Source organism: Palaemon carinicauda, chromosome 6, assembly GCF_036898095.1.
Source record: "Palaemon carinicauda isolate YSFRI2023 chromosome 6, ASM3689809v2, whole genome shotgun sequence".
Lineage (NCBI taxonomy): Eukaryota > Metazoa > Arthropoda > Malacostraca > Decapoda > Palaemonidae > Palaemon > Palaemon carinicauda.
The window spans coordinates 178,183,525-178,207,062 of NC_090730.1; the positions used below are offsets into that span (position 1 = coordinate 178,183,525).

At 34.8% G+C, this 23,538-nt stretch overlaps 1 protein-coding gene and 1 long non-coding RNA gene across 2 annotated transcripts; both read right to left on the reverse strand.

Annotated features, from left to right (window-relative positions):
• Positions 1–9,484: 9,484 nt before the first annotated feature.
• LOC137642304 (uncharacterized) lies at positions 9,485–12,403 on the reverse strand. The gene is made up of 3 exons (XR_011044745.1): positions 11,423–12,403; positions 10,129–10,383; positions 9,485–9,710 (listed from the first exon to the last, which is right to left on the reverse strand). It is a non-coding gene; the product is annotated as an uncharacterized lncRNA (long non-coding RNA).
• Positions 12,404–21,755: 9,352 nt separating this feature from the next.
• LOC137643371 (uncharacterized) lies at positions 21,756–22,847 on the reverse strand. Its single transcript, XM_068376200.1, has one exon. The coding sequence runs from the start codon at positions 22,845–22,847 to the stop codon at positions 21,756–21,758; it is 1,092 nt and encodes a 363-aa protein (XP_068232301.1).
• Positions 22,848–23,538: the final 691 nt, after the last annotated feature.

The window sequence follows — 23,538 nt, forward strand, 5'->3', positions numbered from 1 at the left end:
AGGATGTCACATCACTCGTCCGAGATGGTGTCCCGTCCAGCCACTCGTCCGAGATGGTGTCCTAGCCACTCGTCCGAGATGGTGTCCCGTCCAGTCACTCGTCCGAGATGGTGTCCCGTCCAGTCACTCGTCCGAGATGGTGTCCCGTCCAGTCACTCGTCCGAGATGGTGTCCCGTCCAGTCACTCGTCCGAGATAGTGTCCCGTCCAGTCACTCGTCCGAGATGGTGTCCCGTCCAGTCACTCCGTCCGAGATGGTGCCCCGTCCCTTCTGAGACGAGGCCCTGTCCCTCATCCAAAATAGTGCCCTTGTCATTAAAGACTCGAAACTTCCATAACCTTTTTTATCAAATAGATGCTAAATGTCAAAAGGAAATAAAAACTTTTGAAAATATTCTACATGTTTTATTGAAAATATTCTACATGTATTATTGCCATGAAAATATACAGAAGAGCATAAAATATATTTTGTCACATTATAGATAGCTATTTACGGGTATTGAAATGGAAAGCACTCTCTGAGTATTGAAATGGATAGGATAGCACTCTCTGAATAGACATGGATAGGATAGCACTCTCTGAGTAGACATAATTAGGACTGTTATTGGTGACACAACATAAAGCTGCTGGTGGTGGTGGAGACTTGCCCAGTCTACTAGAGTGGGTTACAGACATCCTTATCCTGGGGTTTGGCAGCAGCCCATCTGTCTGGTGGTGGTTCTGGTGTAGACAACCCGTCTGCCTGGTGGTGGTTCTGGTGGAGACACCCCGTCTGCCTGGTGGTGGTTGTGGTGGAGACAACGTCTGGCTGGTGGTGGGTGTGGTGGAGACAACCCGTCTGCCTGGTGGTGGGTGTGGTGGAGACAACCCGTCTGCCTGGTGGTGGGTGTGGTGGAGACACCCCGTCTGCCTGGTGGTGGTTGTGGTGGAGACAACCCGTCTGCCTGGTGGTGGTTGTGGTGGAGACAACCCGTCTGCCTGGTGGTGGTTGTGGTGGAGACAACCTGTCTGCCTGGTGGTGGAGACAACCCGTCTGCCTGGTGGTGGTTGTGGTGGAGATAACCCCCGTCTGCCTGGTGGTGGTTGTGGTGGAGACAACCCGTCTGCATGGTGGTGGTTGTTACTCACATCAATTGGTGAATTTGATATCCTGCTTGAAGCCTGTATGAAGTTTAAAAATGAGAAGCTCAGATTTTCCTCTACAAATTTTCCTTTACAGCATCCACATGCAATATAACCTGCAAAATAGTTGAAAGGTTATAGCAGAGTTATAAACGATTAAAATTAACAATTGCCTATAAAACCTTACCTTTTCAACTATGCTAAACAGCAGTAGCGAAAAAAAGTAATCAATCCTAATTAAAGAATTCCTAATATGTAAAATAGTAATTACAAGAAAGTCATGATAGCCACTGAGGCATATTCATGGACAATTGTTATCCTTAAAGAAAAGTTTTGATTGTCATATGAAAATATTTTCTTTTAGCATATTCTTTTAGCATAGAATCTAAGTTAACAAATGAACAGTAATTTAACAGCACTGGGTCTTCCCTGTCATTGTTCTTTTAACTTTAAAGTATAAATTGGATTTATAGTATTCATACCTAAATCCAAACTGTCCCCATCAGCAGTATGTTGCAGTTGAGAAACTTTATAATGATGCAGTAGGAAAACTTGTTGCTCAAACTCAGTCGACATAAATTCATGGAGATAATCCAATTTTGAAGGTGAATGAAGATCACTAGTGCAAATGTCAGACCGAAACAATGGACAAATATTATAGTGCCCATGCCCTTTGTTAAAGCAGTGGATGGGTGCCCAAATGGGGACAACATCCCCTGAAAAATAACTACATTGTCCTGTGTTTTGTCCGACGGGCAGTCCATCTTTGCCTGCCTTTGCTTACTGCCTTCCTTGACGTTTGGCTTTGTAACACTGTAAAAGAAACAAATATGGGTATATATGAATATCCACAATGCATTTCCCTCTAATAAAGTCATTAGGAAGACCAGTTAACAGGCTAATGGAAGCCCAAGAAAAGTTAAATAAAATACCGATACAAAAATGAAAGCATAAAAAAAATGCAGTTTCACCATAGTAAATAGCCAAGTGTTAATAACAATGAGCCATAGGCCCTTAATATTAAAAATATACTCATCGTTTAGTTAAAGCAATAAAACACATTCAAGATTTGTGCCTCTTATGAATTATAAAAAGACATAGGACCTTATAACTTTAAAGATTATTTTCCTTTATCACTATTTAACAAAAAAAAAGGGATTTTATTCTCTTTATATTACGAAAATAGTCCCTCAAAAACCTGATTCCTTTACTTAAATATAACCTGATCACTTCCAGTATTTAATTTATGAAATTTTGAAGAGATTAAAATTATCCTTATTTAACCAAATAGATCTTTATGAGTATCACTTCAAACTATTCAATACCCTTTGGTTACCTTAGTTGACACTTACTACTGATGACATCACTCCACCAATTACTTTCATGACGTAAAAATTTAAATCTTAAGGGGCCAATTTAGATTAATAGCTATCTAGTTAAAGATTTGTTCTATTCTGTTCAAGGGAATTTAGAATAATAGATATCTAGTTGAAGATTTTTTTTCTGTTCTGTTCATGAGATCACCCTATACTAGGCGCATCATATTTGTATGATATATTTCGACAACAAACATTTTAAACTTAAAAGCTTTAATAAAACCAATCAAGCAATTAAACAGATTCCTTGGCATGTAAATAAATATGTCTAGAAAAAAAATTACCACTTGAGGCTATGTACAAAACTGACAGAAATCTAAGTTTTTGTTTAAAAGCCTACATCACTTCTGATAGATAATGCAACTACTAACATCCGAGACCATATTCAAAGATACTCCAATAAACATTTGTGCAAACTAACAGAAGCTACTTTTGAACTTTTTATCATTCAACTCCAAGAGAATTACTATTTGGGATAACTTCCATAAATTTTAATGCATATTTACTATATTTACTATTGTGAAATTACTGCACAGGCTTTTTAAGAGCAGCTTACATCAAATCTTATCAATAGTCTACATTCAAAAAGTGCGAACAGGTTAAGCAAATACTTTACCCAGTTCTATTTAGACCCTATCTCAATTAGTACTTTTAAAAAGTTGAAAGCTAAAAGATCTTTCTCCTTCACCAATCACCAACCATATTTGGTTAAACTAGTTTCAGTCTTCAAGTCCCTAAAATTTTTAAATAACTAAGTTTTTTTCCCCCAGAACTAACAAACTGCAAGTCTCCATTCAGTTAAAACTATGTTAGTTATAGATTTTAATAATTTACTTTGCCCCCTGTGGCCGCGGGGGCATAAAACAATTAGAATAGTGCCAACGTTATCCCTGCGTGTCGTAAGAGGCGACTAAAAGGGACGGGACGAGGGGGCTGGGAACCCCCTCTCCTGTAAAAGTATCCTGTGAGACAGCAACAAAGAGATGGAGCTGGGGGGAGAGTGACTGCTCCCCGCACTCTAGTTTTGGGGTGTTTGAATGTGCGTGGATGTAGTACGATAGAGAGTAAAAGATGTGAGATTGGAAGTATGTTTAGAAGTAGAAGGATGGATGTATTGGCCTTGTGTGAGACAAAGATGAAAGGAAAGGGTGAAGTGATGTTTGGTGAAATGTCTGGTAGTGTGTCTGGGATTGAAAGGGGAAGAGCGAGAGAGGGTGTGGCTTTATTGTTGAGTGAATGGATGACAGGTAAAGTAGTGGAATGGAAGGAGATATCATCTAGGTTAATGTGGGTAAGGGTTAGGTTGGGTAGGGAATGTTGGGCGTTTGTCAGTGCGTATGGGCCAGGTAGTGAGAAAAGTGAAGAAGAGCGGAATGAGTTCTGGAATGAATTAACTAGGTGTGTAGAAGGACTGGGTAGAAGGAATTATGTAGTTGTTATGGGTGACTTAAATGCTAGAGTGGGTGCTGGAGAGGTAGAAGGTGTCATTGGGAAATATGGCGTACCAGGTGAAAATGAGAGTGGTGAGAGACTGGTAGATATGTGTGTTGAACAAGAGATGGTAATAAGTGCTAGCTTTTTTAAAAAGAAAGATAAAAATAAGTATACATGGGTAAGAGTGGCAAATGGAAGAGTAGTAGAAAGGGCATTAATGGATTATGTGTTGATAGCTAAGAGAATGTTTGGAAGATTGAAAGACGTGCACGTGTTTAGGGGTATGGCTAACGGTATGTCTGATCATTTTTTGGTGGAAGGAAAATTAGTTGTAGCAAAAGAGTGGGGGAATAGAGTAGGTGGATGTAAAAGGGAGCTAGTGAGGGTTGAAGAGCTAATAAAACCGGGGGTAAAAAGTAAATATCAGGAAAGGTTGAAAATGGCATATGACGAGGTGAGAGTAAGAGAAACTGGTAATTTAGAGGAGGAGTGGAAGTTAGCAAAAGAAAATTTTGTTGGGATTGCAAGTGATGTATGTGGCAAGAAGGTTGTTGGAGGCAGCATGAGGAAGGGCAGTGAATGGTGGAATGAAGGAGTGAAGGTAAAAGTGGAAGAGAAAAAGAGGGCTTTTGAAGAATGGCTGCAGAGTAATAGTATAGAGAAGTATGAAAAATATAGAGAGCAAAAGGTGGAAGTAAAGCGCAAGGTACGTGAGGCAAAGAGGGCAGCTGACCTGAGGTGGGGTCAGGGACTGGGTCAGTCATATGAAGAGAATAAGAAGAAGTTTTGGAAAGAAGTGAAGAGAGTAAGGAAGGCCGGCGCAAGAATTGAAGAGACAGTGAAAGATGGAAATGGAAGGTTGTTAAAAGGAGAGGAGGCAAGGAAAAGGTGGGCGGAATATTTTGAAAGTTTGCTGAATGTTGAGGATAATAGGGAGGCAGATATAATTGCGGTTCCAGGTGTTGAGGTGCCAGTGATGGGAGATGAGAATGAGAGAGAGATTACAATAGAGGAAGTGAGGAGAGCACTAGATGAAACGAGAGTAGGAAAAGTATCGGGTATGGATGGTGTGAAAGCTGAGATGTTGAAGGAAGGGGGTGTGACTGTACTTGAATGGTTGGTGAGATTGTTTAATGTGTGTTTTGTGTTGTCAATGGTACCAGTAGATTGGGTCTGTGCATGTATTGTACCACTATATAAGGGTAAGGGAGATGTGCATGAGTGTTGTAATTCAAGAGGTATTAGTTTGTTGAGTGTAGTTGGAAAGTGTATGGTAGAATACTGATTAATAGGATTAAGGATAAAACAGAATGCAATCTTGGAAGTACAGGGTGGTTTTAGAAGAGGTAGGGGTTGTATGAATCAGATTTTTACAGTTAGGCAGATATGCGAGAAATATTTAGCAAAAGGTAAGGAGGTGTATGTTGCGTTTATGGATCTGGAGAAAGCATATGATAGAGTTGATAGGGAAGCAATGTGGAATGTGATGAGGTTATATGGAGTTGGTGGAAGGTTGTTGCAAGCAGTGAAAAGTTTCTACACAGGTAGTAAAGCATGTGTTAGAATAGGAAATGAGGTGAGCGATTGGTTTCCGGTGAGAGTGGGGCTGAGACAGGGATGTGTGATGTCGCCGTGGTTGTTTAACTTGTATGTTGATGGAGTGGTGAGAGAGGTGAATGCTAGAGTGCTTGGACGAGGATTAAAACTGGTAGGCGAGAATGATCATGAATGGGAGGTAAATCAGTTGTTGTTTGCGGATGATACTGTACTGGTAGCAGACACAGAAGAGAAGCTTGACCGACTAGTGACAGAATTTGGAAGGGTGTGTGAGAGAAGGAAGTTGAGAGTTAATGTGGGTAAGAGTAAGGTTATGAGATGTACGAGAAGGGAAGGTGGTGCAAGGTTGAATGTCATGTTGAATGGAGAGTTACTTGAGGAGGTGGATCAGTTTAAGTACTGGGGGTCTGTTGTTGCAGCAAATGGTGGAGTGGAAGCAGATGTACGTCAGAGAGTGAATGAAGGTTGCAAAGTGTTGGGGGCAGTTAAGGGAGTAGTAAAAAATAGAGGATTGGGCATGAATGTAAAGAGAGTTCTATATGAGAAAGTGATTGTACCAACTGTGATGTATGGATCGGAGTTGTGGGGAATGAAAGTGATGGAGAGACAGAAATTGAATGTGTTTGAGATGAAGTGTCTGAGGAGTATGGCTGGTGTATCTCGAGTAGATAGGGTTAGGAACGAAGTGGTGAGGGTGAGAACGGGTGTAAGAAATGAGTTAGCGGCTAGAGTGGATATGAATGTGTTGAGGTGGTTTGGCCATGTTGAGAGAATGGAAAATGGCTGTCTGCTAAAGAAGGTGATGAATGCAAGAGTTGATGGGAGAAGTACAAGAGGAAGGCCAAGGTTTGGGTGGATGGATGGTGTGAAGAAAGCTCTGGGTGATAGGAGGATAGATGTGAGAGAGGCAAGAGAGCGTGCTAGAAATAGGAATGAATGGCGAGCGATTGTGACGCAGTTCCGGTAGGCCCTGCTGCTTCCTCCGGTGCCTTAGATGACCGCGGAGGTAGCAGCAGTAGGGGACTCAGCAGTATGAAGCTTCATCTGTGGTGGAAATGTGGGAGGTTGGGCTGTGGCACCCTAGCAGTACCAGCTGAACTCGGCTGAGTCCCTGGTTAGGCTGGAGGAACGTAGAGAGTAGAGGTCCCCTTTTTGTTTTGTTTCTTGTTGTTGTCGGCTACCCCCCAAAATTGGGGGAAGTGCCTTTGGTATATGTATGTATGTACTTATCCATTAAGTACCTTGTAGAACTCTTCGATACAATAGTTTGCCCAAAATCTTACTACTATAGTAATACCAATTGGTATGATCTTAACACTCCTGCTCTGCCCTTAAAGGATATTTACTTCAATATATCTTAAATTTTTTTGACAGATTAACTAAAGATGAAAAATTAGAAAATTAAGATTGGAATAAAGTTTTTGGTAATGCATATTCATCATTTATATTTCAGCTGGATATAAAATTCTGAAATTAATGAATTTATGCCTTTAACAACCTAGCTGGTAAATTTATTAGGCATCCATTTCCCAAGCGACCATTAGTGTTAATGTTTTACTAGAATTTAAAAATTTTACTAGACTTTACAAGTTGCCGTACTCCTATAAAGCTTTATACTGAAAAAGTATGTTTGAAATTCATGCAGAATTGAATTTTACACAATTGGAGACTAAAGAAATACTAAAGTAACCTTTAACATTTATTGTATAAGCAATGGAATAAAACTATCACCAATATAATGCCTATAAGAATAACTTGCCATGTTAAAAATCATAACCATGTGAAATAAACCTGCAAGCAGAGGAATAAAACCATCACCAATATAAGGTTTAGAAGAAAAAACTGCAATAACCTTCAAACCAGACCATGGGAATTATAGTTATAAGCAAGGGAATAAAACACTCCTAATAAGTTTTAGAAGAATAACCGCAATTAGAGAACTTTCCTACTAGGCACAGCATGCATTCACAAGCGTAGGAATAATACCCATCACCAATTTAAGGTTTAATAGCAAAGATAATGGTTAATAAAAGTATATCGCTCATTCATTAGTTTATTAAAGTGCTAGAGGACAGTTGCTGGAGTACAGTTCATGAATTTCTCAACTCATACATTCACCAAAGTATTAGTTTATTAAAGTACTAGAGTACAGTTGCTAAAGTACAGTTGCTGAATTTCTTACTTTACTTAAATTTGTTTTGCATGATAAGTAAAAGAATCTCTCAGCGAGTAAGTTCTACTAGAGCCAGGTCCTCTTAGAAGATTCAATCAGCGAGTAAATTCTACAGAATCCAGCTCTTAGACGATTCAATCAGTGAGTAGCTTTTACAGAAGCCAGGTCCTCTCAAGCTTGAGATCTTCAATTGGATGCCCCAAATTTAAGAACCTGGAAGTATGAAGAGATTAATAGCAATCCAACAGAATATATTCAAGGCAATTTTAAAAGGAAATTGACTAGAGTTTAGTTCCGTATCTTTTTATCCAAATATGCTTGAAGACTAATTTTGAATAAGTTTACGTAAACATTTTTGGAACCTCAATTACCATAATCTTTCAATTAAAATTTACTGTAATCAAAGCCGGAATATAATACTTTATTCAAAGCCTGAATAAAGTGTTGAAAAAGGTTAAGTTGGACTAGATATTTAAGGATTCACCCAATTATAGAGACTGAATTTACTTTTGAATTTTGAAAATTTTTGATGAATTAGAATTTTAAACCTTAAAAAGAGTAAAATTTAAACTTTCCTATTTAATAAAATAACTTATGAGGGCTAAAATGGTTAAGCCATGCGTTGAAGAATTCATGAAACTTAAAAAAAAATAACAATCATGTTCTTAATTATAGATTTAATTATAGATTTTATATATACTCCTAACTAGTATTATCGGAGTATATTTCTTCCATCCTTATCTGTCACACTCGCACCTGTGAATTTATTATATTAAACTAGAAGACTTATATAAACTTACACATTCTTTACATAGTAGGCAAAGGTTTGCATACCTCAGGGAAGGTTTCAAACTTAATTATGGAAGTAAATTGGATGCCATAAATTTAACGGATTACTTCATACCAGAATTTACCCTTAAGATATACAAGGTAATGAACAGAAAATATTTTAAAAACAGTAACATTAAAACAAACTAAAGCCCATGTCAGCCTGTTCAATATAAAAACTTTAAAGTTGGAACTTTTGAAGCTCTACCGATTCAACTACCCGAATAGTAAGAATTCCACAACTTTTCATAGATCATATAACTTATGAACACTGTAGTGCTGAGCTTCTTGATGGAGAATGCCTGACTAAAATTGACTACATACTTAGTATTACAACCAGGATGGAACTGTCCAGAAATCTAAATACAAAGGATTGTCGAAAATATGCAAATTACTTACTTTTAGCCTCTGTATCAGGCCTTGGATCCCACAGGCACAGGGGTCAAATGGCGCAAGGAGCGCGGTTTACATGGGGGTAACTAGCCAGGGGGTTGTTTACAAGGTAACTCATCTCCCTAGTTTTAAGATTCAGCAAAGATGTTGACTTGTGAAAAATTTAAAAATCTCAGCCCTGATACATGCTGGTGCCAGAGCTTTCTTTGAAGCACATGAAACTACAACAATTTTATGGTCTAGGTGAGCTGCATAATTTAGTCTACTCTAGGGGCACTTATGACAACCTGAATCAACATTGCAACTAAGTAAGCCGCGTAAAGTAGTCTACCCTACGGACACCCAAGACAGCGCTGAATAAAAATATAAGTAAATAACACCACTAACATTGGGTACACTGAAGTAGCCTTAGTCAGTAGCTACCTAGTGAAATTAAGAATACCTAAAAGCTTTTTTATAAACTAGGAGACTGTGGTATGCCCGAAAAAAAAAATCCAACCTCCGGTTACAAGAGAAACTACACCAAAATCTGAATATCCTAGTGACTTGCCTGAGGTGACTTCCCAGACGATTGCCTGAGGTGACTTCCCAGACGATTGCCTGAGGTGACTTCCCAGACGATCCCATGAACCAAGCAAGGATGTATGCACTGAGGCTCCGGCAGCAGACTTGCCAAACCTGAAGCAGCAATATACTTTCTATCTCAGTAGTTCTCTCTTAAAGGAATACTGCATGGAAGGCCATGTCATGCGCTAAGCATGCAAGGATGACTGCAAACTTATGTCTACTATAAGAATCAGATCAAACAGTCACTCCAGTATTCAGTCCCTGAAAGAAAATGTAGACTACTTCAATGGTGCAGCAGTAAATTTTAAGACTTTTTCATCTCACTCAACCTATCTGGTTCCAGCTATTTAAAGTTAAAACTGAAGTCTTTCATGCTCTGAAATTACCTACTTGAAAAATTATATAAACTTATTTGTCATATCTTGCTCTATGATCACTTCAGTATAAATCTCTATGATCACTTCAGTATAAAAACTACCAGTATAAAAGCTACCAATTAAAAAAATAGATTACCACTGGAGACACTGAGGTACCCTTAGTCAGCAGCTTATTCACAACAGTCTCTCCAGAAGTCACTTAGTAAACTAGTTTACGGTGGAATACAAGGAAAAGAAACTTCCAACCTCCAGTTAAATTAGACATTAAAAATCTGAAAAATCTGTAAAATCTAGTGACTTACCTCTGGATGACTTCTTCCTCGACTTATAATCTCATGAACCAAGTCAAGGGTGTATTCACAGATGCTGTGGTAGCAAGACTTTCTCAGCCTAAAGCAGCAATATACTCTCTTAGGCATTACCGAGACTCCGATCAAACATCCTCCCTTAAAAAATGCACGGAAGGACATGACACACAGCATATAAGGATGACTCCAAACTAATGGCTCCCACAAGAACCACATGTCAAAACTTCATCACCCACCAGTATTTAGTACCTGAAAGAAAAAGATTTTACTTTAATGATGCAGCAGGAATTTAAACTCTGCGTTCATCCTAAACTCACTGAAACATACCTCCACTTACAAATCATATCTGTTCTCTAACTCGCTGATACATCCTCACCTCACAAATTATCTGTTCCAGCTGTTGTTGAATAGCCATGCTATGAATAGCTATTGAGAAACTTATGTGTCTTAAGCTCTGAAATTGCATACTAGAAAAGTAGCTAATTATATAAACTTCTGTAACATTTCATGGTCACTACAGTATGAAGTTGCCAGCTAGAAATATAGAAGTTAATGTACCTAAAGGTAGCAGATAGAAAAATTAAGTAAATGTATTTATATTAACACCAAGTTTTGCCAGTTTAAAATCTTACTTATTCTGAAGTTCTAAAAGCTTTAAAAATGGCTTATTTGAAAGTGAAGCTGAAAAAAAGCCTAAAATTATCAAATTTATTGATGCATTTATGATTAAGACAAATTTATTGGTCCTCTTTAATTTGATAAAAGTTAAAAAAGCCTATTAAATTTTGAAGAGGCATTTTCACGAGTAATAAATGAACATTGATTGATCCTCATGGCATTTAGCCAAGTGGCATTTATACGGCTTTCCTTCTCCACGTTTATATATATCCTAAAACTTTCTTAGCACCTAGAGAATTTGAAATTTCTTAATATTTAATTGTACCCTTTCGTTTTAAGAAGTCTCACTTAGTCCAAGATTCTTGGGGGTACCCAAGCATTATTTGAGCGCCTATTACTTTCAACTAATGTTGCTCTAGTAAACATGGGAAATATTCACAGAAGGTAATTTGTTCTCATTTAGTGCAGTAAACGCTGTTCAATATGTCTAGTCTATATTAAGGTTGTAGTAAACTAACACCAATCATAATATAAAACTACTAAATATCTTGGTATTCCGATGAATTGTAGATTCGTGGATTTTATTTGCTAGCTATCATATATGGTGCACTACATTTCAAATCTTAAAATATATAGGAAATCCCGATTAAGTTTGTCATCGAGTACATACCTTCACCGTGTCCAGCCGCCATTATTAATTTATTCAAGGTTTGATAAGGGGATACAGATTTCTACTACCCCACTAGCTGCAATCCACTGACCCTGTCTCCTAAAACGTAGAGAATTAGGACATTTTTTCAATAACTTTCAAGTCGTTCGTAATGGCAGTAACTCATTTCAGCTTACTATATCAGTTCCTTGAAAAACTTTCTTTCATACCTTCGATCTCAAAACTATTTTCGCTAATTATCACGAACCTAGTTCAGGTGGAGGAAACTTAAATTTTAGATATTGATCTCACACTATTATTCTCTAGATATGCTAATAACTAACTATCATAAAAGTGTAATTTCATGGATAGTTAATCCAAATGCATAAAAAACCACGTAATAGGTGATCCTCTTTCACTAATTTCTTACAATATCCTATCATTAGTTCCAATATTCTTACAATGCATTTCCTAGTTAAGTAAAATAACTACTTTGTTACCTACCATATCCTTTTCTTGACTAATTTCTAACATTGGCTAGCATTTTGAGAAATACAAATCCAAGTTATTTACATCTTCAATTTCAACAATATTAAATTTAAGGAAATTTCTAGACAGCAAGGTTCAGTAATAAAAAAAAATTGAATATAATGCAAGTTTATGAAGTTTTTTTTCTGCAAGACTTAAAATCTTGGCAGGAATCTACTTTACGTAGCTGATTAGGTCCGTATGAAAATCAAGAGAGATTTTTACTTTTACTTTCAAATGAGCAACAGTTTTACTGAGAAGTTCATAGAAGTAAAGTGACGGGAAAGTCATTGAAGAGCAGCTTATAGTCCTATGAAAAACAGATGTTTTGGTTCGATATTACATTTATCGAAAAAAGGAGATTTCACTTTATAAAAGATTTTTCAATTAACAAGAACCGAGGACCGGGCATCGTGTCAACTTGATATTATATTTCATATTTATCTTTATCTTCACATCACAAGCAGACCTTAGGTAACTATTATCTTCAACAAATTAAAAGGATTGTCACTACAGTTTATAAAACCATAGATACAGTTTTAAACTTAAAAATTCTATACTAAAAATGTGAATGATTCAACTACCTGGAAAGCCAGATTACCATTTTTTTTTTTACAGTAACATTCGAAAGCAACTGTACGAGAGTTTACGGTAAAAATATAGGTGCTCAAGTTTCAACCTACAGCCAGAAGTTTAAACTCAAAAATTACCAGCCAATCAGTGAATACCAATATCCAAACTAACAGTATGTCAATGAAAACTTACGGGGATATATTTGAAAAAAAAAAAGACAACTTTAGGGGATTAAAGACTTTCATACAATGCAATAAACAATAGGTAGATTATTTGACTGCTAACAGACCATACTCCTAGATTCAAAGGATGAACCTTCTATCAAAACAAGCTATGACCTTACCTATATGTCAAGTATGAAAGTGTAAAACAAGACATTACTTAATTTTCACCAAGAAACTTCTTAGGATTTAAGTATCCAGCCCACGTCACTTGTTTCCATTGACAAAATGCGGTAATAAGTTTTTCTTTAGGCAAGGCATTGCCTGTGCAGAAAGAGATAATCTTACTAGATATATCCAATTCTGTTGTAAATAGTCGCCTGGTCACACTAAAAAGCACCATGTAACAGCCAATAACACTTAAAATATGCAGTTTAAAGTAAAAATCTCTAATAGAGAATTACACACTGTAGAATATGCACGGAATTTGAAGTAAAAAAAAAAGTCTCCAATACAGAAAATTACACCACTGTAGAAAAAACACCAAATTTAAAGTAATGCATCTCTAATACATTATTACGGCACTAAAATATGAAAATAATTAACTTAATTAAGTAATGCAGGACCTCTAATAAAATATTTAATCACTGTAGAAAACGCACCTTAACGCATACTGCCAAATTCTAACTATTACGAATAATAAATAAAGTCATAAAATAACAAATCAAGAATCTGTGTAGCTCAAGCCTATTCAGAACATCAACACGTTTCACAGACCACTTTCAAACCCTTCATGGTCTGACTAATCTGCAAACATTTAAATAAGAGATGAATTAAATAGAATAATTACACAACACTTTTAACCATAACTGTACAAATCACCCAACTCTCTTTACACTTAACTCAAGAACACTTTCTGGCTATTCTTTGCCCACCCACTTTCATCTACTACTTTATAGAGGGAAAAATAGTTTAGAGACATGGATAACTAAAGAAGGAATCATGAAACCAAAAAGGATTTTCAGCTTTGGGATCCTTGCTAGAATGGTGGTGCCATCTATGTTAATATTTACTGACTAATACAGGGCGAGTAGAATATTTGCCTTCATTTGACTGTAATTTTTAAGTAAATGTTAAAGTTATATTCGGAGACTTCTAGTTCCTCAATTAAGGATGGGCGAATATATATATATATATATATATATATATATATATATATATATATATATATATATATATATATATATATATATATATATATATATATATATATACAGAGAGAGAGAGAGAGAGGAGAGAGAGAGAGAGAGAGAGAGAGAGAGAGAGAGAGAGAGAGAGAGAGAGAGAGAGAGAGAGAGAGAGAGAGAGAGAGAATTTCCTTAATTTTTCCAATTCAAGCCAAACATAATCTATCTGCAAAGGCCATCGACTTCAATTACCGAAATTTCAAAAACATCCCAACGTCTTATCTCTGCTGTTCCTGGATATTTCGGTCTGATGTGAACCATCCCAGGAAATCCTAAAAAGATAGATTTTGTATATTTCATAAAACCAAAATACCAAAGATTATTTTTTTTGTCGTTGTATAGTATTGAAATGTTCTATTCCTATAAGAATAAAATGTTAAAAACATTCTTGGTTTTTATTTGTCATAGAGAATTATTTTTATTAATTTTAGACTATACAAGAGAGAGAGAGAGAGAGAGAGAGAGAGAGAGAGAGAGAGAGAGAGAGAGGAGAGAGAGAGAGAGAGAGAGAGAGAGAGAGAGAGAGAGTGTATCTTAGTGTTGTTTAGAGAATTATTTTTCAATGAAGTTGTTATCCAAAAGAAAATCAAAGTCAATTCTCGATATAAGGAAAAAAGCTTTACTTTACTAATACATTTATACACCCACATTATAATAATAATAATAATAATAATATAATAATAATAATAATAATAATAATAATAATAATGTAATCTAAAATCAATAAAGATTGAATTTTACAACAAAATTGTTTACTTCACCATAAATAAATAAGAAGAATAAAGCAGGAAAAAATAGTGACACTCAGTTGAATGCAGACCTTCGCCAAGGTAGCTTAATGCTCGATCTTTTGCTTGACCTTGACCTTTGGCCTTAACATTTATTAATTAGTGTGGATTTTCATGCACTTCAAGTATGAGCCAGGTTTTAAGAGTCTGTGAAAACAATGTCCAATCTTATGGCTGATTACGTGAATTGGGCATTTCGCTTGACCGTGACCTTGACTTTTGAGCTTGACCTTTCAAAATTGAATTATTCCAGCTTTTCACATAGTGGTTTATTCCGGCAAGTTTCATTACTCTACCATTAAAATTTTGGCCATTGAGCTGTTCACAAACAAACACACACACAGAAACAGAAATAAACAAATAAACAGGGGGTAAAACATAACCTCCTTCCAACTTCGTTGGCAGAGGTAAACATAGCACTCTTTACACTACGTTCGACAAGTCCCGTTAGCATATCTCTTTATTCGAACTATAACTGTCGGTTTTTTAGGATCAAAATAATACTTTTTTATATAAAAAAAACATGACAGGAACAAGCCACAGATCATTGTTAACAAAAAACCGTTGTACTGACTTCTTTTTAGATTTCCATTCAATTTTCTGTAAAAAAAAAAACTAAAACTGAATTTTGTGTTGGAGCTGCTAAAAAAAAAAAAATAAAAAAAAAAAAAACTTACTAAAGAAGAAACTGGATATATCATTCGAATCCCAGGTCGAAATTTGAAAATGCACACTGACTCCATTAGAAAAGTTGGTTGCGGTGCCCTGGTTGTAGCGTCTTTGCCTAGTTATTGCCAAACTGGGGTTCGAGTCCCGCTCAAACTAGTGTTTAAAACTTGAATGTGAATAAGCAAAATATGGTAGCCTACCTCGCCAAACTGTAATGAGAATAAGTAAAAAGAGCTAATTTAATATATATTCAACATCGGTTTTTTATGTGTGTACGTTTGTTAGGGCCAGTCATTAGTAATAATAATAAAAAAAAAAAAAAGTGAAATTTAAGGTTAGTTCCTTTGGTCGCTGCCAGCTCACTATCCTTATGAGCTAGGGGATGGGAGGCTTGGGGGAGCTTATAGGTCAATCTGCTGAGTCATCTGCAGTCATATCCTGGCCCTCCCTAGTCCTTGCTTGAGTGGAGAGGGGGCTTGGGTGCTGATCATCTGTAATATGGATAGTCTCTAGGGCATTGTCCAGCTTGATAAGACAATGCCAGTATCCCTTGCCTCTGCCATTCATGAGTGACCTTTAAAACCTTTAGACTTTTGATATGAGGTTACGTAACTGAATAAAAATTAACTACACATTATATAGGCAATCATCATTATCATCATCATTATCATCATCTTCATCATCTCCTACGCCTACTGACGCAAAGGGCTTTGGTTAGAATTCGTCAGTCGTCTCTATCTTGAGCTTTTAAATCAATGGTTCCCCATTCATAATCTACTTCACGCCTCATAGTCCTCTGCTATGTAGGCCTTGGTATTCCAACTCTTCTTGTGCCTTGGAGACCATTTGAAAGTTTGGTAAACTAATCTCTATTTATGGGAGCGAAAAAATCACCCCCTGACCATCTCAATCTACCCTGACCATGATCTCATCCAAATATGGCATTCGAGTAATCTCTCTTATAGTTTCATTTCTAATATATTCCTGCCATTTAACTCCCTATATTCTTCTGAGGGCTTTGTTCTATTATCTACGAAACCTATTGGATATTATTTCGTTGCCGTACCACGAATCATGTTCAGACAGTAACACCGATCTGACTAAACTAATATATAGCCTGAGTTTTATATATAATTTCAGGGAATCTAATTTAAAAGTTTACTTGACCTGCATATACAGTTTTAATAAAAGCGAGCTTGAAAAAATATGGACGGTGACTTCAAGCATATTCGTAAATAAAAAATCGAGGTTTTATCAAAGCAAGAAAAAACCTGGAACATACCCTGTGAATGTCCGGAAGATGGAACTATATTACAGCAGAAACTTAATATTTTCCGCCCACTTACTTTAAACTCGTCTTTTTTTCTAATTCTTAATGAAACCATTTTTGTTTTTAAATTATATCTTCCACGCTTGCCATTACTAAAGCAAATTATTTTCATAATAATTTTTACTTATAAACTTGCAAGAGTTTCATAAAAAAAAAAAAAAAAAAAATATGGTCATCTTTCTGAACACCCCAAAACATCATATTTTCACTGAGATTTTCATACCTGACTTCGCATTTTTTTCTTTTTTTTTTTTAATCATGCTTAGGTAGTTTTTAGTGTAATATGAGTTTAATCTCAATATATCTAAGATGTGTATATATAATCTTATACAATGTTTTATCATTATTTTCAATTTCATCGGCAGATTAAAAAATAGTCTTTGTCCTTTACTATATATATATATATATATATATATATATATATATATAGTATATATATATATATATATATATATATATTATATATATATATTATATATATATATATATATATATATATATAATGTGTGTGTGTATGTGTGTGTGTGGGGGTGTGCCTGTCCGTGTGTGTGCGCGTGTGTGAAACGTAAATACCATGCAGAATTATATGAATAAACTAATACATTACTTCATAAAGAATTGAAAGTCAAAAGGGGTTCCAACAATTAGGAAAATGGGTAAACAAATATTTCATTCTAATTATTACTGCAACGTTATAAAGCTTAGGGGTGCTAAAATGTCACTTCAAACTCAATGTTAATTTAATAAGAAGATTCTTTTCTGTTGATTGAACTTTGTACGAGATATTTTTAATAACCTCTCTCTCTCTCTCTCTCTCATCTCTCTCTCTCTCTCTCTCTCTCTCCTCTCTCACTCTCTCTCTCTCTCTCTCTCTCTCTCTCTCTCTCTCTCTCTCTCCAGAATTTTATGTATTCCTCCCTGCTTTCATTAGTGAGTATTATCATATTTTTCTCTTTCCCACTCCAGTTCAAATGAACTCCACTACGAATTAGTTACAGGTAAACTTCCAATGTTTTTTCTTGTATCAGAGTCCAGATCCCTTTCTCGTTCTCAAGTATTTAAGGGATTCTCTTTACTAAACCTTTAAGCGCCTTGTTTCTATTCTTGTAAAAAGTTGTTAAAGCTGAGTATTCAAGAAAAAAATATTAAGGGAGAGTCCATTCAGTCTCTCGTATTGTGGTGTTCGATATGACAGGTGAACGTCTATGTTTATCTGAATTTTAATATACCTTTTTACGTTTCCTTACTATTTTTCTATATGAATTGGTCGTGCCTTGTTTCTGGTAATGTTTGTAAAATATAGAATATAACAGAAAAAGTAGTTAGTTAAAAGGAAATATGATTAAAAAAAGTTTTACCTTTTCATGATTAAATATCAATTTGCTTCACAATTATAAATATCGTCCAATATTTTCAGGTACTTGGAGTTTTTATTTCAGAATCTCTCTGAAGATTTAAACTAGTAGTGCCAACCAATTAATGTTAAATGAGAGAGAGAGAGAGAGAGAGAGAGAGAGAGAGAGAGAGAGAGAGAGAGAGAGAGAGAGAGAGAGAGGAGAGAGAGAGAGAGAGTAACTTGTGAAATAGTGTTAGTAATAAATTTAACTTATAAACAACAATTTTTTCCATAAGAGAGAGAGAGAGAGAGAGAGAGGAGAGAGAGAGAGAGAGAGAGAGAGAGAGAGGATGAGAGAGAGAGAGAGAGAGAGAGAGAGAGAGAGAGAGCAACTAGTGAAATAATGTTTATAATAAATTTAACTTGTTGATACAGTTTTTTTTTCATATATTTAGTCCATAGATTAAAGCAGAGTAAGCCAAAATATGATGATAAGATTTTGAAATGTTTTATTTTCCTCCACAATAGTATTGCTTTTTCGTTTGATCACGCTGCTGTATGATATTTCTCTCCTTGTTATCATTTTATTATACATTTTATCCTTATATTCTACTAGCATATCCATGGCACAAGACTAACCTTGTACAATTACTAAGATGTCACATCGCCGTTCATTGAAATTTATGCATAATAGAATCTCAGTCCAACAATATGTTTACATCTAATGGCTTCCCTCACGAAACCGAATAGCATCAATCTGTTTGCATGTAATATCACATTGGGGAAGAAGACCAAAGCTGATAAGCCGTTCCTTCATGGCAAAAGCCAATCAACACATGTTCTTCGAATGGATCGTGATATCAGACATTCCTCCGACGATATACATAAAAGATAATGATACGCTTTTCTGAAAATTGTAGTGATCTTGCACGAAGAGAAAGGATAATCCATAGCCAATACATGTGTTTTAAGGTTTTGAGACGGTAAGTTTATTGCGTTAGCTGGGGATTATAACTGCTACTAGATATCTCGTTGAAAAGGTAGTCCAACTTGATCGTCTCTTTTTGTTGATTAGTCTATCTATCTATTAAAGCGTGAATATATACGAGGACATATTTAGGCTTTTAGAGAAAGACGATAGACAAACTAGTTCACGGTTGATTAAATGATTTTCCATTATGTAGAGAAAAATAAAAAGAATTATAAAGAAATAATATATATACTGTTAGTGAGATGGTTACTTTATGAAATTTTATATTTTGAAGTGGGTATAAGAATGAACAGGGAATTTATTCATACAAAAATTTGAAATAGGTTAAAGCATCATTGTTATTTATAACCAGTTTTTTTTATTATTATTCTTAAAATGTATGTTTAGGATGTCATTCCAATGTACAATGTCCCCTCACCTTTTTTTAATTGATTACGAAATTTATGATTATGTATTATAAAAAAGCTCAGATAGGTTCAAAAATATATGTGGAATATATAATGAAGAAACTTTAATACCATACGATATATTTTCAATTCATATAAAAGACATTTCTAATCTTTTATCAGAATCGTTCAAAATTGTATATATATATACAGACACACACACACACACACGCATATATAATATATATATATATATATATATATATTATATATATAAATATATATATATATATATAAATATATATATATATATATATAGTATATATATATATATATATAATATATATACTATATATATATAATATATATAAATATATATATATATTATATATGTGTGTGTGTGTGTGTGTGATTGTGTGTGTGTATGTGTCTGTGTATGTGTGTGTATGCATTTATAAAGTGTTTTATATACACGTAAAATCCTATATACCAAAACAAAAATCATCGACTTTAGACGATTCTTCGATGGAAAGATTCGTATTAATAATGATTTCATTAAAATAATTGAAAGAAAGAATCCTGCTAGGTAAAATATTTGTGAGAAGCAGTATTCTCTATCAGCAATAATCTCCTCTGCCCTGCTCAAAATATCAATATTTTAATGGTGCAACCTTTTGTTTTCCAGTAAACTTCAACATTGAAATAATTTATCTGCTCTCAAAGTTGAAACACTTATATCCTCAGCAAAAGGTTTTCGTATATATTTTGATGCAAGGAGAGTAAAAAAAAGATAGGTATTTTTATATAGAAAAGAAAGTGTAAATGTTTCGAATGTGAGGAATTATATTTGCTTGACACATTTCTTGCTTCTTTTCACCTACTCTATTATGAAAGTTTAAATAAAGCAAATAAACCGTTTTTCCGAGTAACAAAGTCCTTCATAATTTCACTAAAAAATCTAAAGGTAGAGAAAATCCTGCAACCGAAATGTTTCTTCTTCGACAGTGATGGCAATTTTATTTCATAAATATACTACGTTGCAAGCTTGTAAAAAGGATGGTTTTTTATCCATCAAATTTATATATTAGTTTTTCTTAGCTACACGAAAATAAGATTAACCTTTGAAGCACAGAATAACTGATAAAATTACAAAAATTATGAAATAATGTGAGAAAATTGTAATGAAAATACCATTTTCAAGGTTATGTAAAAAAAGAGGAATATTGCAATGTATAAGTAATTGAATTCACTGAAAAAGGAAAGTTTTCTATTGTTAATAAAATATTATCTGGACATGAGATATATTCTATGTATAATTGTTTATGAAAATCTTTAGAACCCCCTCTCTCTCTCTCTCCTCTTCTCTCTCTCTCTCTCTCTCTCTCTCTCTCTCTCTCTCTCTCTCTCTCTCTCACACACACACACACACAATTACCACTTAAAGATATATATATAATATATATATATATATATATATATATATATATATATATATATATATATATATATGTGTGTGTGTGTGTATATATATATATAGTATACTATATATATATATATATATATAATTATATGTATATATATATATATATAGTATATATATATATACATATATATATATATATATATAGTATATATATATAATATATATATATATAATATATATATATATATATATATATATATATATATATAGTATGTACTGTATAAACCATATATCTGTTCTCCATATAACCTTCACAAGGTTTGACATTAATTCTGGTGTTCAAAACACATGGTTCTGATATTCAAGTTCTCATATTTCTAAATTTACTACAGCTGCTTTTACTCGACACCCGCAAGTGTGTGACTTGCGGGTGCCACTATTTGTAAGTATCTTTTTTCCTTGTTGTAGCCAAAGTCTCAAATAAATTCTTAGTTCTCGCGTCAAGGTTTTCATTATGTTGTAAATCCTGACAGTGTATCGTGACCATCGGTATGTGGAACTGAATTGCATGCATTTTTTTAGGTAGAATTTTCCTAACATGTATTGCAGAATATTTGTACCATCATGAAAGTAGTTGGTATTAAAGATATATGATATATTTTCAGTATCTATTACACATTTAACTACATTCGATCATAGTTTCTCTTTCGTTACACTGTAAATGCTTCAAAACATACTGACATTATCAATATTTACGAAATAATGTAACAGATGATTCAAATAATATGAATTGATACTAGGATGTGTACCTTCTATATCATTGATGACAAGAATTTCGGAACACATGGGAATGATGCCATGGATATTAGGGTCTTACTGATCCTATGTAGAGTAATGGTCACGTATATAATAAAACATTTAATTATCTAGTAACATGTGGATACCCAAGATCTACATTGGTACCATTGACCAAATATCCAACACCATTGTTGGTATCATCGACAAAATATCCGAGACCTACGTTGGTACCATCAACAAAATATCCGAGACTTCGGTTGGTACATTCAACAAAATATCCGAGACCTTCATTGGTACCTATCAACAAAATATCGAGACCTTCGTTGGTAACATCAATAAAATGATCTTCGTTGGTAACATCAACAAAATATCCGAGACCTTCGTTGGTAACATCAACAAAATATCCGAGACCTTCGTTGGTAACATCAACAAAATATCCGAGACCTTCGTTGGTACCATCAACAAAATATCCGAGACCTTCATTGGTACCATCAACAAAATATCTGAGACCTTCATTGGTACCGAGACCTTCGTTGGTTACATCAACAAAATATCTGAGACCTTTATTGGTACCATCAACAAAATATCCGAGATCTTCGTTGGTAACATCAGCAAAATATCCGACCCCTTCGTTGGTACCATCAACAAAATATCCGAGACCTTCGTTGGTACCATCAACAAAATATCCGAGACCTTCATTGGTACCATCAACAAAATATCCGAGACCTTCATTGGTAACCATCAATAAAATGATCTTCGTTGGTAACATCAACAAAATATCCGAGACCTTCGTTGGTAACATCAACAAAATATCCGAGACCTTCATTGGTACCATCAACAAAATATCCGAGACCTTCGTTGGTACCATCAACAAAATATCCGAGACCTTCATTGGTACCATCAACAAAATATCCGAGACCTTCGTTGTAACATCAACAAAATATCCGAGATCTTCATTGGTACCATCAACAAAATATCCGAGACTTTCGTTGGTACCATCAACAAAATATCCGAGACCTTTGTTGGTAACATCAACAAAATATCCGAGATCTTCATTGGTATCATCAACAAAATATCCGAGACTTTCGTTGGTACCATCAATAAAATATCTGAGACCTTCATTGGTACCGACACCTTCGTTGGTACCATCAACAAAATATCCGAGACCCTCGTTGGTACCATCAACAAAATATCCGAGACCTTCATTGGTACCCATTAACAATATATCCGAGATCTTCGTTGTAACATCAACAAATATCCTAGACCTTCGTTGGTACCATCGACAAAATATCCGAGACCTTCGTTGGTACCATTGACAAAATATCCGAGACCTTCGTTGGTACCATTGACAAAATATCCGAGACCTTCGTTGGTACCATCGACAAAATATCCAAGACCTTCATTGGTAACATCAACAAAATACCGTAGATATTCGTTGGTACCATCAACAAAATATTTTGAACATTATGATATTTGAATAAATACATGAAAATCGTGTGGCAGTTTTGTAAAACAGGAAATTACTGGATGGAAGTAACAAGCAAACGAGATTAAACCAGAACATTTATGAATGAATAGAATTGATTGAATGAAATTGATTGAATACCCAGAAAGCAATCGAAACAGTAAACCTGATTTGTATATTTAATTTCATTTATCAAAAGGATAGACAAGTTCTCAGAAGTAATCTAGTACATTTGATTTTAATTAGTAAGATAATGGCAATTTCAATAAGGGTATTGTCATCAATCCAGGACTGATATGATGATGGAATCGGTCACTTGCATGTTTTTTTACTTCACTTTTGCTTAAATAGTTAGTTTGTTAACTAGCTTAATAGATAAGTTTTGATTCCTATTATTTCCTAATTATTTAAAAACAATAATATTCGTACAAAATACGTACAA